At 44.0% G+C, this 17500-nt stretch overlaps 1 protein-coding gene across 1 annotated transcript in view; it reads right to left on the bottom strand.

The window, feature by feature from the left end:
- LOC143281422 (uncharacterized) overlaps positions 1–17500 on the bottom strand; it is a 59482-nt gene that overhangs the window by 15539 nt on the left and 26443 nt on the right. Inside the window, exons 2-3 of the mRNA XM_076586631.1 lie at positions 13820–14176; positions 11671–11958 (exon numbers count right to left, since the gene is read on the bottom strand). Of these exons, the coding sequence (XP_076442746.1) occupies positions 11671–11958; positions 13820–14016 (485 nt within the window). The 5' untranslated portion in view covers positions 14017–14176. The remainder of the gene's footprint in view (positions 1–11670; positions 11959–13819; positions 14177–17500) is intronic.

The raw sequence follows: 17500 nt of genomic DNA, 5'->3' as shown, positions 1-17500 counted from the left end.
ACAAAACTGATATACGCAAGTTTTGTTGTGCTTTGGGTGTTCTACTGGTGTACTTTGGGCGAAACGTTTAGTTTTATCTTCTTTCCACTTGTGTTCTTTTCATCTCTGAACACATCTCTCATTGCAGTGGCAAAGACAACCGAAAATGTCCAAAAAGAAAAAGAAGAAGAAAAAAAAGTATATAATCATCATGTTTTTATTTTCATGCATTCAGCTAATATTCATCACGCATCTATTCAGTCCTTACGTTTATCATGATGATGGTCATCACCGGTATGATAATTAAAGTTTCACTGTTAAATATCATTTTGAAGTAACTATAAGTGCAGCATTGTTGTTCATCCCTCCCCCCACCATGGCAATATGACATTAAACAGAAGGTCTTGAAAATAATATTCTTTATTTCTCTGTCTGTCTGTCTCATTTTCAGAAGTATATCGTCTCCCCTCTCAAGTTTCACATTTAACAAAGCCTCTCTCTATCCCCTATTGTATTCATTTCTTTAAAAACATACAACTTGATCCCCTCTTTCTCCTTTGTCTCCATCAATCGTATTTCTGACTCTCCTCCAACATACCCTGCTCCAAGATGAACATTCTGCCAGCAGCCCCCACACAACAGGTCTTAGTGAGGATGTCCAAAGTCTTCCATGAGCAATTCACAAAGCCCCAGGTAACAAGATGGAAATCTCTGCCACCCTCTTCTCTCTCTCTCTCTCTCTCTCTCTCTCTCTCTCTCACTATTTCTCCCACACCCCACCCTCCCCTTGTAATCCACCCTCCAGTGTGCGCAATGACCGAGTGGTTAAAGCATTGGACTTTCAATCTGAGGGTCCCGGATTCGAATCACGGTATCGGCGCCTGGTGGGGGGAAAGGGTGGAGTTTTATATCCGATATCCCAAGTCAACAGGCCTGCTAGTGCCTGAACCCCATTCTTGTGTATACACAAGCAGAAGATCAAATACGCACGTTAAAGATCCTGCAATCCAAGTCAGCGTTCGGTGGTTTATGGAAACAAGAACATACCCAGCATGCACAACCCAGGAAACCGAGTATGGTTGCCCACATGGTAGGGTTAAAAATGGTCATACACGTAAAAGCCCACTCGTGTACATACGAGTGAACGTGGGAGTTGCAGCCCACGAACGAAGATGAAGAAGAGGGAGGAGGAGGAGGAGGAGAAGAAGAAGAAGAAGAAGAAGAAGAAGACGAAGAAGAAGACGAAGAAGAAGAAGAAGAAGAAGAAGAAGAAGAATCCCCCTTCCACCTTCTCCGGTCCTCCTACCCCGTTGTCTCCAGTTCCACACACTGGGTTGCGTTACAAGAACAGAAAATTTCACGGAACATTCACTTTAAACCGCTCACTTGTTTTTGCCATTTCCTCTGAACGTGTGGTTCGACAAATTAAACGAAATTCCTCCTTTTCATTTTTTATTTTTTTAAACTACGGGAACACAGCTGCCCAACATCGAAACCAGATGAACGTTCCGTGTGTGTCTGCAACAGATTCCAGAGGTGGATCCAGACTCTGAATAATTAAGACCCCGTTGCGTTAATCGAAAGACGGTGGTTTTGGCCTCATTCAATTTCCCTGGTCATTAGGGAGGGTGGTAAATTAATGGGACAAAAATCAAACAATGGCGTCGTCCTGGTGTCGCTTCGTCCAAGGTGAATCGGATTGTCTGAGAATGTGTGTGTTTGTGTGCGTGTGTGTGTGTGTGTGTGTGTGTGTGTGTGTGTGTGCGCGCGCGCGTGCGTGCGTGCGTGCCTGTGTGTGTGCGTGCGTGTGTGCGTGCGTGCGTGCGTGCTTGCGCGCGCGCTGCACGGAGTTCGATTCTTTCTGAGATTGCGTAGTAGTAGTAGTAGTAGTAGTAGTAGTAGTAGTAGTGGTAGTAGTAGTGTGTGTGTGTGTGCGTGCGCGCGCGCGCGCGCGTGTGTGTGTGTACGTGTGTGTGTGTGTGTGTACAGTAGCAAAAACCAAAAACAAAACAAAACAAAAAAACAACCCACAACCACACACACACACACACACACACACACACACACACACACTGCTAGTTCTGCAGTCTCTGTTCAAGATTCAGAACCAAGTCCTGTGCACTGTCCACACAACATTCACTCTTCCTCACAAACACACAGGAAACTACTTCGATACATCTTCTTCATCTTAAAATAGACACTATTTATATATGATATATATATATATATATATATATATATATATATATATATATATATATATGATAGTCAGTCGTGTCCGACTATGACCATCAGAACAGCAGAGGAGGCAACTGCTGTTCTGACTATTTGGGCTAGAATTTGATTATAGTGGAGAGTGTCTTGCCCAAGTACATCCTCACTCTCTCGGCCAAGAGGGTTTTAGGACAGTCGGCGTTGGGATGGTTCCCAAAGGCCTACTAGCCCACAAGGCTGCAGCACTAGGAGCCAGTGCAATTTTGCCTCCTAGTTTGAGAGTCATAGTCCTTCACAAAAGACTAAGCTGTAAATGGTTTCCCATTGACTGGAGAAACCATTGATAATACAGCTCTCACTTTGCTGTTGGCCCAAATGTAAACTATGATGGGTCCAGAAAAGGCATGATGAGCAGCCTACATCTATATTCCAATATAAAGGATTTGGCAATCCCGTGGCTGTCTGTCTGTCTGGCTGTCTGTCTGTGTACATGTTCACAGATGTACACAAAAAATGTCTACATCTGCCCTCACTGTGGACGATAGCGCGCTTCGAGGTCACGGCTTCTGTCAAAACCTTCAGCGACACTGACATATTTGTCGGCTTCCATGGACAACCACATTCATGCATGCATTCATAACCAGGCTTTTTATACTGAATTTTACGTTTATTTTTTTAAATTTTTTTCCTCACGAAATATTGTTCATTTCATAAAATACAGCAAACAAAAAAGAAAACATTAAAAAATTGGGAAAGAAAAAAAAAGAAAAAAAAAGAAAGAAAAAAAAAGAGGATGAGCCACGAATTGAATCGCTGTGTTAATGTGGAGTGATGGCCTAGAGGTAACGCATCCGTCTGGGAAGCGAGAGAATCTTGAGCGCACTGGTTCGAATCACGGCTCAGCCGCCGATATTTTCTCCCCCTCCACTAGACCTTGAGTGGTGGTCTGGACGCTAGTCATTCGGATGAGACGATAAACCGAGGTCCCGTGTGCAGCATGTACTTAGCGCACGTAAAAGAACCCACGGCAACAAAAGGGTTGTTCCTGGCAAAATTGTGTAGAAAAATTCACTTCGATAGGGAAAACAAATAAAACTGCACGCAGTAAAAAATACAAAAAAATGGGTGGCGCTGTAGTGTAGCGATGCGCTCTCCTTGGCCCGAATTTCACACAGAGAAATCTGATGTGATAAAAAGAAATACAAATACAATACAAATAATGTTGTAGAAAGGGGTGGGGGAGGGTGGAGGGGGCGGAGGGGGGGTGAAGGGGATGGTGAGGCTTCATCACATCGGTCTATCAATGGACTGTCAAAAATTCAAACACCGCAGCAGATCGGACCTATGCATCAACTTGTTGGGGGGAAGGGGGGTGGGGTGGGGGTGTTGGGGGTGGGTGGGGGGGGGATTTCATCACTCGGGAATGATAAACCTTGTGACATCAATGACAGACTTGACGAATCATTTCCATCAGACACAGCCTTCGATAACCCCTCCGTCCCCCGCTCCCACCACCCCACCCCTGCCTCCACCCACACACCATGCACCCCCGTCACGCCCACTCTTTCACTGATACCTGCCTGTGCCTTGAAGATTCTTCATCTCTGCCGAGTGGCGTTTCCTTCAGTTCTTCCTTTCTGTTTCATTTCTGCATGCGCGTGTGTCACGGTTAAGCTGTCCTGGTTTATTTTTTCACCTCGGGAAGAATAATTCCCAAATATTCCGCCAAATTAGCGCGAAATTTGATTTTACGGATGCTTTTAGGCTGGCTTAGAAGTTCTGGCGTGACGAGCATTGGAAACATTAATAACAGGCGGGCAGGGGATGCTGTAATTAGAGAGAGAGAGAGAGAGAGAGAGAGAGAGAGAGACAGAGAGACAGAGAGACAGAGAGAAACAGAGAGTGCGTGAGTGTGGGGGGGGGGGGGGGGGGGGATGGGAATGTAGAGTGTGTAAAGAAGAAAGGTGCAACTATGTGAGAGAATTAGCGTGACCAGTGACCTTATGTGTTCATTTCGAGCTAATATATAGTACATACATATTCAACTCTCTCTCCCCCTCTCTCTCTCTCTCTCTCTCTCTCCTCTCTCAGTCAGTGACTTATGTGTTCATTTCGAGCTAATATTTGTACATACATATTCAACTCTCTCTCTCTTTCTCTCTCTCTCTCCCTCTCTCTGTCACACCTCTAGCTAGCTCATCAATTATTTAGTTGCATGATTTTAATTGGATAAAAAATATTGATCGGAGATGTTTCTCATAATTTGATTATTGTCACATATATTACGTCTTTTAGTGCATTCATGCAAAAGATACAGAGAGAGAGAGACAGAGACAGAGACAGAGGCAGAGACAGAGAGCATGAACGAACGAACGAACGATTTATTCAATATAAGGCCATTGCCCCATTTGAAGGGTTAAACAAAAGTAAAGAGAGAGAGAAGAGAGAGAGAGAGAGAGAGAGAGAGAGAGAGAAAAGAAAGAGAGAAAGACAGAGAGAGAGAGAATGTGTGTGTATGAGAGAGAGACAGAGAGAGAGGCAGAGAGAGATATACTGAACACTGAAGTGAACACTGAAATGTTTAATGTCATTAGCTGAAAAGCTCTGGTGACATAGCGGGTACAAATCAGAACAAAATGGTGCGAAATGGATGAAATGGAACAGAAAGAGGAAAAAAAACAAACAAAAAACAACCACAACAACAACAAAAACACCAACAGAATCGAAACAACATAAACTAATAAGAGATTTGCGTCACGTTGGCACTTTGTCATTAGTTTCAAAGTACATGTGACGGGAGGGGTGGGGGGGTGGGGGGGGAGGGTAATTTGCCTTTTTTTCAGTCGTTCGTCTCCAAGGTTCGGACAGTACACAGAAAACAAAGTACAGATAAATCATATAATAAATTAATATTTACGCATGTAACATCGGTACACATCATATCTACACGAACACATACTAAATTACATATAAATCATATAAACCCATCATTTCAATACGAACACATCAAATAATTACAATGTCGAGATTAACTATCCAAATGTAGCCCTTCCTTTTTTATCAATGCTTTTTTCCTCATAGAACCCATACTAATTTTTAATTGATTAATGAGTATTTTGACTGATGATGAACGTTTTCGTATATTTATTGCCTCAGATACATATTTTGCAAGTGAAAGTATCAGATCTTCATTGTCTGTCATCAGTATGAATCTTTTCTCTGCGCTGGAGCTGTATTGAAAATGGTGCAGTTTTTTTCATAATTCATCTTTCGCAGTTAAATATGAAATGATTTCCATCTTCTGGGCTTTCGCCAAAGAGAGACAGAGAGAGAGAGAGAGAGAGAGAGAGAGAGAGAGAGAGAGAGAGAGAGAGAGAGAGAGAGAGAGAGAGAGAGAGAGAGACGGAGAGACAGAGAGGGTAGAAGTGAAATAAGGTTTGGAGGACGTGAAATATTTCATGTCCTCCTTCCCTTCCAACCAGTTTACGTTTTGAAAAGTCCATCATAGACAACTCACAACATTAATGTTTGAATAATAATACACTTTTCCAAATTACGTCCATATCATGCTCGAAATTATCATAATTTGCTTTTATTTCTTTCTTCTTTTTCTTGTTTTCCTCTGCCTAAGTTTATATTCCGAAGGTTCTGATAAGCTACTACCTCGTGTTTCTCAGGCATTTAACTGACAATGTATGTTTAAAGCATTTAATTCAAATCAACCAAAGGAAACAATGTCATTTGTTGTTTTCTTCCCGGTTTAAAGCATTGTCAAACTCGACACTAAAATTCCCAGAACAAGATGCTTTGTAATGTCTGGTCCGGTCCCGCACTGCCAACACAACCCGTTTGGAGACAGTATCAGTATCAGTGTCAGTATCAGTAGCTCAAGGAGGCGTCACTGCGTTCGGACAAATCCATATACGCTACACCACATCTGCCAAGCAGATGCCTGACCAGCAGCGTAACCCAACGCGCTTAGTCAGGCCTTGAGACAACGATGGGTGAAGGAAAAAAAAACCCAAAAAACAAAAAACAACAAAAAAACAACAACAACAAACACACCCCCCCAAAAAAAACAACCAATAAATCCCCCTAACAACAACAAACAAACGGTAAATTTTAATAGATTCTTTTTTTCATTCTTAGTCTGATGAAAGTAAACGACAAACAGTCTGAGGGTCAACTGAAACGGAAGGAAAGAGAATCTGAACACCGACAGGAAAAAGTCACAAAGTATTTGCATTCTTCGATTTGTATTTGTATTTCTTTTATCACAACAGATTTCTCTGTGTGAAATTCCGACTGCCCTCCCCAGGGAGAGCGCGTCGCTATACTACAGCGCCACCCATTTTTTTTTTTTTTTTTTTTTTGTATTTTTCCTGCGTGCACTTCTATTTGTTTTTCCTATCGAAGTGGATTTTTCTACAAAATTTTGCCAGTGACAACCCTTTTGTTGCCGTGGGTTCTTTTACGTGCGTTCAGTGCATGCTGCACACGGGACCTCGGTTTATCGTCTCATCCGAATGACTAGCGTCCAGACCACCACTAAAGGTCTAGTGGAGGGGGAGAAAATATCGGTGGCTGAGCCATGATTTGAACCATCGCACTCAGATTCTCTCGCTTCCTAGGCGGACGCGTTACCTCTAGGTCATCACTCCAAACGCGCATCACACGGAATGGAACGGAACACACAAGCTCTGCCGTGTGACACGGTGATCAGAGTGAGAGAAAACGGGTGTCACGGAAGAGCGCTAAACCCCTCCATCAAAACTGCCCCCTCCCCCCCCCGGCTCCCTCCCCTCCTCCCCCACTCATAGCGCCGATGCTTTAGAGGCCCCTCCGTGCCAGCAAACAGTTCTTCGCCCCCCTCTGTCCACTGCACGGCACGGAAGCCCTGCGCTGTAAAAGGCTGACGCCGCCATCCGTTTTTACTTTTTCTTTCTTTTTTTTCAAACCGACCAGAAACCACGCAACTGGATGCGTCGTCTGTTGCAGTAGGAGTAGTAGTAACATGGGAAAGGAAACGACCTCCTAAACGAAGCCGGGACACACAGAGAGAAACGTCGTCAACCTTCAGAGATGTTGAGGCGGCAATTAGAAATCGCTCAGAATCATTAAAACGCGCCCCCTACCCTCCCAAATTCTCCACACAACCCCCTCCCCCCCACCCCCGCCATCCCCTACCCACCCCCAACCCCCCCTGCACGCACGAATGTCAGGCATCCTTTCCGCTTTTATACTCTGGGAAAGCGACCTCCGCCTGTTCAATTTCCTTCTCCCTCTTTTATTTTACATCCTTTACGGGTTTTTTAAAGCCTGGCTTTAGGCTTGTCCTCAGCCTGACTGTCGACTCTCTCCCAGCATGTTTTGTCAACAAGCTGGCGCCCTCTGCCGTGACCGCCCGGGGTCAGGGGGAAGTTATTGATGACTCAGTCATGTCAGACGCACCATGTCTTCTTTCTTGTCGTTTTCATTTTCTCATAAAAAAAGGGATTGAATTTGGGGGGGGGGAAGGTCACTGACAGTTCGAGGTTCTATCCCAAGTCCTCGCCCCCCTCCCCCCACCCCCCAGCCTCCTCCTTCTCTGTGTCTGCCTGTCTGTCTGCCAATCATTCATTCTTGTGTGTATGTGTGTGTGTGTTCGTTCTTTAGTTTAGCGTCTTTTCACTATCAGTGATATTAGACGTTAAAAAAAAAAGGGGGGGGGGGCATTGGGGGAGGAAGGGGGTGGTGGTGGTGGGGGGCGGGGGCAGGAAGAGGAAAACAGAAAAAAGGTAAACTAGAAAACTACCGTAAAATGTATAACTAACATGCAATTACATTTAACAGTAACAATTCAATAATAATAATGATAATAATCAGAAACCATTAACACAATTCTGAAGTGCATTAAAGGAATGTAGAAATAGGGCTATGAACTAATGCCTGTGAAAGTTCGACCATAAGAACCTCGTCAGAAATAACTTTATAAAAATCATCTGCAGAATTATTATTCTCTTTGAAATACTTGGGCAAGAAGGTACTTAACTGCTGGTGTGTGTATGCACAGCAAACAACACTTGTGTGACTCTCGATCTAGACTACATGGAAATCAGTACAGAACAACGAAAATTCACCCCCCCCCGCCCCTCGCCCTCCCTCCCTCCCAAATCCACGCACAATTGTGGAAAGACAATGGCGGAGACACCCGTGGCCGAGCCAGAGGCTATTCCTCATCACGTAAATTAGCCGATCGTTCGTTTATTTATTTATAGTCTGTTCATCTAAGATGATGATATTAGACTGAAAATAAATGATATTATTGTTATTATTTGGATTATTATCATTTCTATCATAATGATGATTGTTATTGTTAATTAGAAATCGACATTTCTGTATATTCGAATGAAAAGGGGGGCGGTTTAGGTTGGAGGGGAGGAGGGGGGGAGGGGGAGGGGACTAAGAAAGGAAGAGAGAGAGAGAGAGAGAGAGAGAGAGAGAGAGAGAGACAGAGACAGAGAGAGAGAGAGAGAGAGAGAGAGAGAGAGAGAGAGAGAGAGAGAGAGAACAGAATGTGGAAAAGATAAAGTACAAAATCTAAAATGGAGAGGGTGAGTGTCAGTGATTGGAGAAAGAAAAAAAACAACATAATACTGGAAGGGTGTGTGTGAGAGGCGGGACGGGGGAAGCGGGATTATGATCAATAATCAAATATTGTATGCACTACTTCTGTATATTATTATTTGAAAAGAGGTTCATGTGGGGACCTACAATAAACAATAATACATATTTATGAATGAGCCGAGTCAACTGAATAATAGATAGTTTTCTCTGGCTGGCCACATCGAATGGTTTATAGTCCATCACTTAGAGCACAGTTATAAACTGTTTGATGAGGAACACTAAAACAACATCAGATGTTGAACAGGGGCCATTATAGATGTTAAAAAAATGTCTAAAAGACAGTGTTTGAGGGCATTTTCGGTTTTTAATCAATGTTTCTGAAGCAGACATTTCAGTATTCTGAATTGAGCTGAAAAGAAATTAACGTATCCTGGACGAGCTGCTACCGAAAAACAATAGGTAAGACAGAAGAAAGTGGAACGGAGGCGTGTGAAAAAAACAAACAAACAAACAAAAAAACGCGGGGGGCTGGATTTTGCTGGACGATCTCTCGCTCTGCCCTCAGCGAGTACCAGGAGCTGTAAACCTTTGACTGACAAAAAAAATAATCAGCAGCTCTTGGGAGAGCAGAACCACTGCCCAAAAGCATGCTAGGAGATTACACCACAGAATGAAGCTCTAAGACAAAGGTGCATACGTATACCACTCCTCATCGAAATCGGCCCCATGTAATCATCATGGACACAGCGCTGCAAAAAACAACAAAAAAAAACAGAAAAGCTGGAACAGTTGAATGGCGTGACCGTTCTGACCTGAACGTCTCCTCCCTCACATCCCCACCTCCACCCCCAGGATCCTCCTCTTCCTTGGGAGTCCCCCCCCCCTTCTTCCACCTCCCACCCCAATTTTCTCCTCCACTGCCACATGCTCCACAAGTGTCTCGTGCTTGTGTTCCATTCTCAAATTCCAGTTTTGCTTCAGGGGTGGGGGGTGGTGGGGTGGGGGGCTTGACCTGGAGTGCGGGCAGAAGGAGCGGGATGGGGGGTGGGTGGGGTGAGGGGTGGAGGACTGGGAGGAGACGCTGGAGGCGGTAAATCTTCACACACTGGGCTCTCTCTCTCTCTCTCTCTCTCTGCCCGAGTCGCAGAATATGGAAGAAATCTGAACCGTTTCCCAAGAGCTTGGGCGGCTAACTCAAACACTTTGTGAGGGTCCTGGTGACAATTTCAAACACGTTCACAGATGTCAGCATGTCCCACTTTGCTTCCGGACATGCATTAGTCACTGCGAAGGGAAAACACAATCTGCTCCAATTTCTTGCCTTAAGCCAAGCAGGGAGAGGGAGAATGATTTTTTCGGTTGGTGTTGGTGGTGTTTTCTTGAAGGAAAGAAAAGAAGGGGGGAAAAAAAAGGAGGGGGGTAAAACTGGTGGAAGGGGAGTGAAAAAAAGGGGGTGGGGGGGGGGGGGGAGGGGCTGGCAAGGTGTGGAAACTGTGACGATGGTGTTGATGCGAACGACAGGCCGTGTGTGCAGTTTGTTGTTCTTAGTGGTGGTGGCATCTGCTCATGGCGCCGTTTTCACTGATACCGCTGGGGTTTCGCCTGCTGTTCTTATTAATCGGCCCATCTCTCTCTCTCTCTCTAGTTCCTTGTAGTCATCACCATTATCACCATCATCGTTATTTCGCATGACTGCAAGTGTGGATCAATGGATCGCTTCGCACTGCGTCCACTGTGCCCCAGATAAAGTACTACAAGCAACACAATACCAATGCTGAACCTCTTTAGTGTCAAAGTCCTGAATCCATCTCGCTTCTTTGGGGGGCGAGAGGGGGGGGGGGGGGGGTCCTTGACTTTTTGTTTGTTCTTTGTCTTGTTTTAAGGGCAACATCTTCGTACTGAAAACAGTGTGTTTAATATACCACAACGATGGTCAACACTGACCTTTTTTTTCCCCCCGTTCTTTCTTACTTCAGAGACGCGCACATAGATTTGATTCATTTACGCTTAGAAACAGGCAACGCAGCCGCTTAGGAGGTTTCTTGCATATGTGGACAACATCGGTCATTGGAAATGCAATACATGCCATTTTCACCTCATAACGTGTGTATTTTTTTGTGGTCCTGGTGGGCCTTATATGATAATCGTGAACAAAAGAAAACCCGATGAAGAACAGAAATAAGAAAAAAAGTACGAATGAAGAAAGAAATGATATAAATCAACACATTAATGAATTAGAAAAAACCAACATGAATATACACCTCCCCCAAAAACAACAACAAAAAACAACAACAATCAAAAACAAAACAAAACAAACAAAACAACAACAAATAAACAAATGATAGATAGGAACTAAACACACACATGCGTACACACACGCATACACGTGGACACACACGCACACACGCTTAAAACAACGTCCCATACCTACAATGTACATGCTTTAGGACAGGACTTTATATAAGATTTTCTTGTCATGTTCATAATACTCATAACTGTGTCGCATAGTGACATGTTCCAAAACGAAACACTGTTTAAGCCGAACAGCAACAACTTGACAACAACAACAACTTGACAGCAACAACAACAACAACTCAAAACTCTCTCTCACCTGTGCAGGAGACAGGCCCCGCCGATACACACACATGCGTACACACACGCATACACACGGACACACACGCACACACGCTTAAAACAACGTCCCATACCTACAATGTACATGCTTTAGGACAGGACTTTATATAAGATTTTCTTGTTGTCATGTTCTTAAATACTCATGACTGTGTCGCATAGTGACATGTTCCAAAACGAAACACTGTTTAAGCCGAACAGCAACAACTTGACAACAACAACAACAACAACAACTCTCACCTGTGCAGGAGACAGGCCCCGCCGATGACAACGCCGACGACGAAAAGGAGGCAGAAGAGTCCCACCAGGAGCTTACAGGCCATGTCACACACCTCCTCCTTCTCGCCGAACCCTCCCTCCCCTTCCCCGGATCCCCCTCCTCCTCCTCCTCCTCCCCCTGCCCCTCCCCCTCCTCCTCCTCCCCCGGGGTCAGGAAAGGTGCCGTTGTGGGGAATGTTGCAGCGGTCAGCCAGGAACCAGCGGATGCGTTCGCCCACCGTCTGGCTGACGCAGGAGGTCCAGTTTACTCTGTGGAGATGACGGGGGAAAAAAAAAGAAGAAAAGAAAAGAAAAAGAAAAAAAAGGTGAGAACACGAACAGAATTAAAAACAAAACAAAAACAACAACAACAAACAAACAAACTTAAAATATTGCTTCATTTGTATTGTATTGTATTGTATTTGTATTTGTATTTCTCTTTTTTTCGTCACAACAGATTTCTCTGTGTGAAATTCGTTGCTAAACAGAGAGCGCCACCTTTTTTTTTTTCGTTTTTGTTGTTGTTTTTGTTGTTTGTGTGTGTGTGTGTGTGTGTGTGTGTGTGTGTGTGTTCCTGCGTACAGTTTTTTTAATTTGATTTTTTCCTAGTGTGTGTGTGTGTGTTTTCCTGCGTACAGTTTTTTTTTAATTTGTTTTTTTCCTATCGAAGTAGATTTTTCTACAGTATTTTGCCAGGGAGAACCCTTTTGTTACCGTGGGTTCTTTTACGTGCGCGCTAAGTGCATGCTGCACATGGGACGTCGGTTTATCGTCTCATTCGAATGACTAGCGTCCAGGCCACCACTCAAGGTCTAGTGGAGGGGGAGAAAATATTGACGACTGTACGGTGATTTGAACCAGCGCGCTCAGATTCTTTCTGACTTCCTAGGCGGACGCGTTACCTCTAGGCCATCACTCCACAGAACATGAATACGAGGAAAGAAGCCCTTCAAGACATTAACTCTCTCCATACGAACGGCGAAAGAGACGACGTTAACAGCGTTTCACCCCAATTACCATCATCAAAATATTGCAAGCGGAAGGCTCTTATACTGAAGACGTGAATGTTGACAAAGAATACCACAATTCTGACGACGGAAGCTAAAGGTTGGGTCATTCAGACACCCACTGGACATCCGAAAGGGTCTGTGTAGAGGAGAAGAGAGGACTAGCCGTACTGAGTGAGTTAAACGCTATTGTCGTAGTATCGTTTCGTTGAAGGAAAGGTGGGACGGTGGCTGAGTGGGTTAATGACGCTTATCTGCCAATACAATGTCTGTGAGGCGAGGACCTGGGTTCGCATCCCAGTCTCGCCCTTTCTCCCAAGTTTGGAATGGCATTGTAAGCACGACTGTGTACAGTCAACTGAGACAGACAATAAGACAGACACACAACATTCTCTCTCTCTCTCTCTCTCTCTCTCTCTCTCTCTCTCACACACAAACACAAACACAGACACACACACACACACACACGAAAACACAGACTCACACACACACGCACACACACACACACACACACACACACACACAAAGCCTTATCTCTCTCTTTTTTTCAGAAAAGAATGTCCTGTACCTATATGCATTGAAGTGTCTGCTTAAGCTAATCAATCAGTTCGACCACAAAAGCATGTTTATGACAACAACAACAACAAAATAAATAAATAATAACAAAGAAACAGACAATCTACCAAAAAAAAAAAAAAAAAAAAAAAACCACAAAAAAACACAAAAACAAACTTGCCTATATTCATACAGCATGTTCTTCATGACCAAAAAAACAGCTACAAGACCAAACAACAACAACAACAACAACAACAACAACAAAAACGTACCGATAAACGGTATAGTTTTGCTCTCTTCAAAACAACACAGTTGATCAACAAACAATAACGGCTGCCATGACTGTCTCACAGACACAAAGACTCATCGCCACATAAACCTACTTAATAAAATAAAAGTTAAAAGAACATAAAACTCCAGCATAAAGAACAGATATCTAGATTTACAGCTATGACGCAAGACTTTCGGCATCGGGCTATGGGTTGGATGCCTTTAGGATTCCACAACCCCAAAAGTCTAATCCATTTGACTGTTCTGTTCTACGAACACATCTCTGCTCACACACTCACTTAAACAGCAAAGCTTCGTTCCATGGAGGCGGGCACGGGAAACCAGACCAAAATTCCACCAGCACCGGGTCCAGTGACGCCACCAGGGATGACGTCGGTCTTGACGTCATCAGGGACGACGGCGTGGATGACGTCATCAGGAGCGAGTCGCGGTCGCCTGACACTAGCACGTGCAGCACTGCCAATGTTGTAGACATGTATGTGGACTAAGGGGAGGAGGAACGGGACGACTTGGTTGCTTGCTCTGGTTGGTCAGTTGTCCGCTTGGCTGGTTGGTTCCAATATTATTGGGGTCGTGGTCCCAGGTGTGTGGAGGATGTAGGATGGGTCATTTGTCGGGGTCGGTTGCTTGCTGCTCTGGAAAAAAAACAAAAAAAAAACAACCGAAAATAATTAAAAGAAAAATAAGGAAGTGAGTCGTGGAGACAGCATGAAATAATTATCTATTTATTAATTTTTTCTTCTTCAAAATTTAGATTCTGATACTTGCAGCTGCATGATGACGTAATATGTTCCCCTCCCACTATCTCTTCCTCTTGTTTTTCCTTATTCCCCCCCGGCCCTTTCAACATCAGTCAGGTTTGTAACATGAACAGTAATCCATTTCTTTATCTTTCCGTTTTCTCGCTCTCTCTCCTTCCCCCACCCCATCTCTCTCTCTCTCTCTCTCACACACACCCCTTCTCTCTCTCTCTCTCTCTCTCTCTCTCACACACACACACGCACTATTTATATAAGTTTGTGCGTAAGAGCGCGCACGCTTGCTTCCTTGCTTGTCTCTTTGCATGCTCTGCTTGCCTGTAGGTAGGTGTCACTTCAGCAGTGTTCGCATATTCATCCATCAATCCATGCACACCAGGTAAAACATCCAGCATGTGTCTAGAAAGATGCCATCCCAAGGCTGACGACTTAGAATCAACACTAAAGTCAGTAAATCCGTCACAGACCGTGGTCACATCACTGGGACTGAACGGGAAAGAACCTAGCGGACTCGGGGGTGGGGTGGGGTGGGGTGGGGCTTGGGTGGGCGGAGGTTGGGGCCCCCGAAACGTCAAAGCGATCAGTAGCTAGCTCGATTGACGAGGCTCTGATGGACTGTAGGAATGCCGTTGATAATCAGCGTTGTTATTATTACCCTGCTCGCTGGCCAAAAGTCGGTTAACAGTCCGTCTGGGCAAGACCGATATTGTGAAAAGTGGGGTATCAAAGTGTCGAGTTTCATTGGTTGGAAGGAATTGCTGGGTGGGTCGGCGCTGCTATTATTCGGCTGGGAGTGCGTATTCTCTCTCTCTCTCTCTCTCTCTCTGTGTCTCTGTCTGTCTGTCCCACCAGTTCTGGAGTGTTTCTTTTCCTATTAATACCAAGGTAAAGAGTCACAAAAATGTGGGAAAATATCGAACAATTACAATCATGTCATCTTGCAAAAAGGATCGTGCGCACACACACACACACACACACACACACACACACACACCACCCACGGCCCATTGATAAACCAGATAAGGACAGAGAGAGGGACCAAGAGAGAGAGACAGAGACAAGAGAGAGAGAGAGAGAGACAGACAGACAGACCGACAGATAGACAGATAGACATACACAGAGACAGAGAGAGAGACAGACAGACAGAGACAGACAAACAGACAGACAGAGAGACTGATAACTACTCCATAAAACGCTTTCTTTGTTTTAGATAAAGCTTGCTGTGTTTGCCAAGCAAAAACGGCAGCGAGTGCTCCACTAACCTGTGTTTTTTTTTTCTGCGTTTGTTTCTATTATTCAAACGGTATTTCCGAACCCCCACACCTCCCTAAACACATGTGCTCACTACCCCCACCCCACCCCACCCCAAACCCCCTTGTCTATGCCCTTTTCCCACTTCCTCCTTCCCCTGGAAAGTTTCCCTTAGGGTGGTGACATGTTCAGTGTGAATCTGTATCGTCGAGTATTTGCAAAAATAGATTTCATATATTTGTACTTGTATTTCTTTTTATCACAACAGATGTGAAATTCGGGCTGCTCTCCTCAGGAAGAACGAGAACGCGTCGTTACACTACAGCGCCACCCTTTTTTTTTTTTTTTTTTTTGTATTTTTTCCTGCGTGCAGTTTTATTTTGTTTTTCCTATCGAAGTGGATTTTTCTACAGAATTTTGCCAGGAACAACCCCTTTGTTGCCGTGGGTTCTTTCACATGCTGCACACGGGATCTTGGTTTATCGTCTCATCCGAATGACTAGCGTCCAGACCACCACTCAAGGTCTAGTAGAGGGGGAGAAAATATCGGCGGCTGAGCCGTGATTCGAACCAGCGCGCTCAGATTCTCTCGCATCCTAGGCGGACGCGTTACCTCTAGGCCATCACTCCATATATATATATAAATATATATATATATATATATATATATATATATATATATATATATATATATATATATATAATATATGTTGGTGGGTGTGTGTGCGTGCGCGCGCGTGTGTGCGTGCGAAAAAGAAAAGTAACTGAAAACCTGTGGACTGAATCAGATACACCGAGCGTTCACGATCAGCAACCAAACTGCCAGCAGTTGGAATGTATAATTGTTTTTATTTTATTTTATCGTTCATCTTTGGCTCCCTATGCCGGAATACTGTCTTTCGTTATAATTCCTATCTGTCTTCAGACAACTTTTACAGTGACTGCAATGGAAACCTGTTGTGGCGAGCACGCAACATTTTCGTTCCATCGATATGACGTTGAGATCGAGAGAATCTTAAAGTGTTGAAAGAACGCGACATTTGGCGTTTATATCGCTGCGTTTGGCGTTTACATCGCTGCGTTTGGCGTTGACAGTGTTGTGTTCGGTTTTTACTTATCTATACTACGTCTTGCTAAGGGGGCATGTGTTCGGTATTTATAGCGTTCCGTTTGTTTGTAAGTCGTGTGTAGTTTGGTGTTTATGTTATCTCTGGTTTGGTTAGGAGTTTCAAGCGTTCTGTTTGGCGTTTATAGTGTTGTGTATGGAGTTTATAGCGTTGTGTTTGGGTTTCGTTTTCGCAGCTTTACGTTTGGTTTGGTATTAATTGTGTAGTGTTGAGTCTGTGTTTGGTGGTTATAGTGTTGTGTTTGGTGTTTAACTAGCGTGGTGTTTGGTGTTTACTGTGCCGTATTTGATTTGGTGTGTATAGTGTTTTGTTTGGTGTTTTTAGCGTGAAGTCTGGGGTTTGTGTTGTGTTTTTGGTTTGGTATAAGTCTGTTTGATTTTGTGCTGATTGCGTTGTGTTTGGCTTGGTGTTTATTGCGTTGAACTTGGTTTATTAACAGTGTTGTGCTCGGTTTGGTGTTGGCGCTTATAGCGTTGTGTTTAGCGTTTTTAGCGTTACGTTTGGTGTTCATTGTATTGTGCTTGGTTCGTCGCTTACAGTGTTGTGTTTGGTTTGGTGTTTATTGCGTTGTGTTTTGGTTTGATAAACAGTTTATGGCATTGTGTTTGGTTTGATAAACAGTTTATTGTGTTGTGTTTGGTTTGAAAAAACAGTTTATTGCGTTGTGTTTGGTCTGATAAACAGTTTATTGCGTTGTGTTTAGTCTGAAACAGTTTATTGCGTTGTGTTTTGGTTTGATAAACAGTTTATGGCGTTGTGTTTTGGTTTGATAAACAGTTTATTGCGTTGTGTTTGGTCTGATAAACAGTTTATGGCGTTGTGT

This window comes from Babylonia areolata, chromosome 4, assembly GCF_041734735.1.
Source record: "Babylonia areolata isolate BAREFJ2019XMU chromosome 4, ASM4173473v1, whole genome shotgun sequence".
In the NCBI taxonomy this organism is placed as follows: Eukaryota; Metazoa; Mollusca; class Gastropoda; order Neogastropoda; family Buccinidae; genus Babylonia; species Babylonia areolata.
This window is presented reverse-complemented; position numbering and strand designations above follow the sequence as displayed.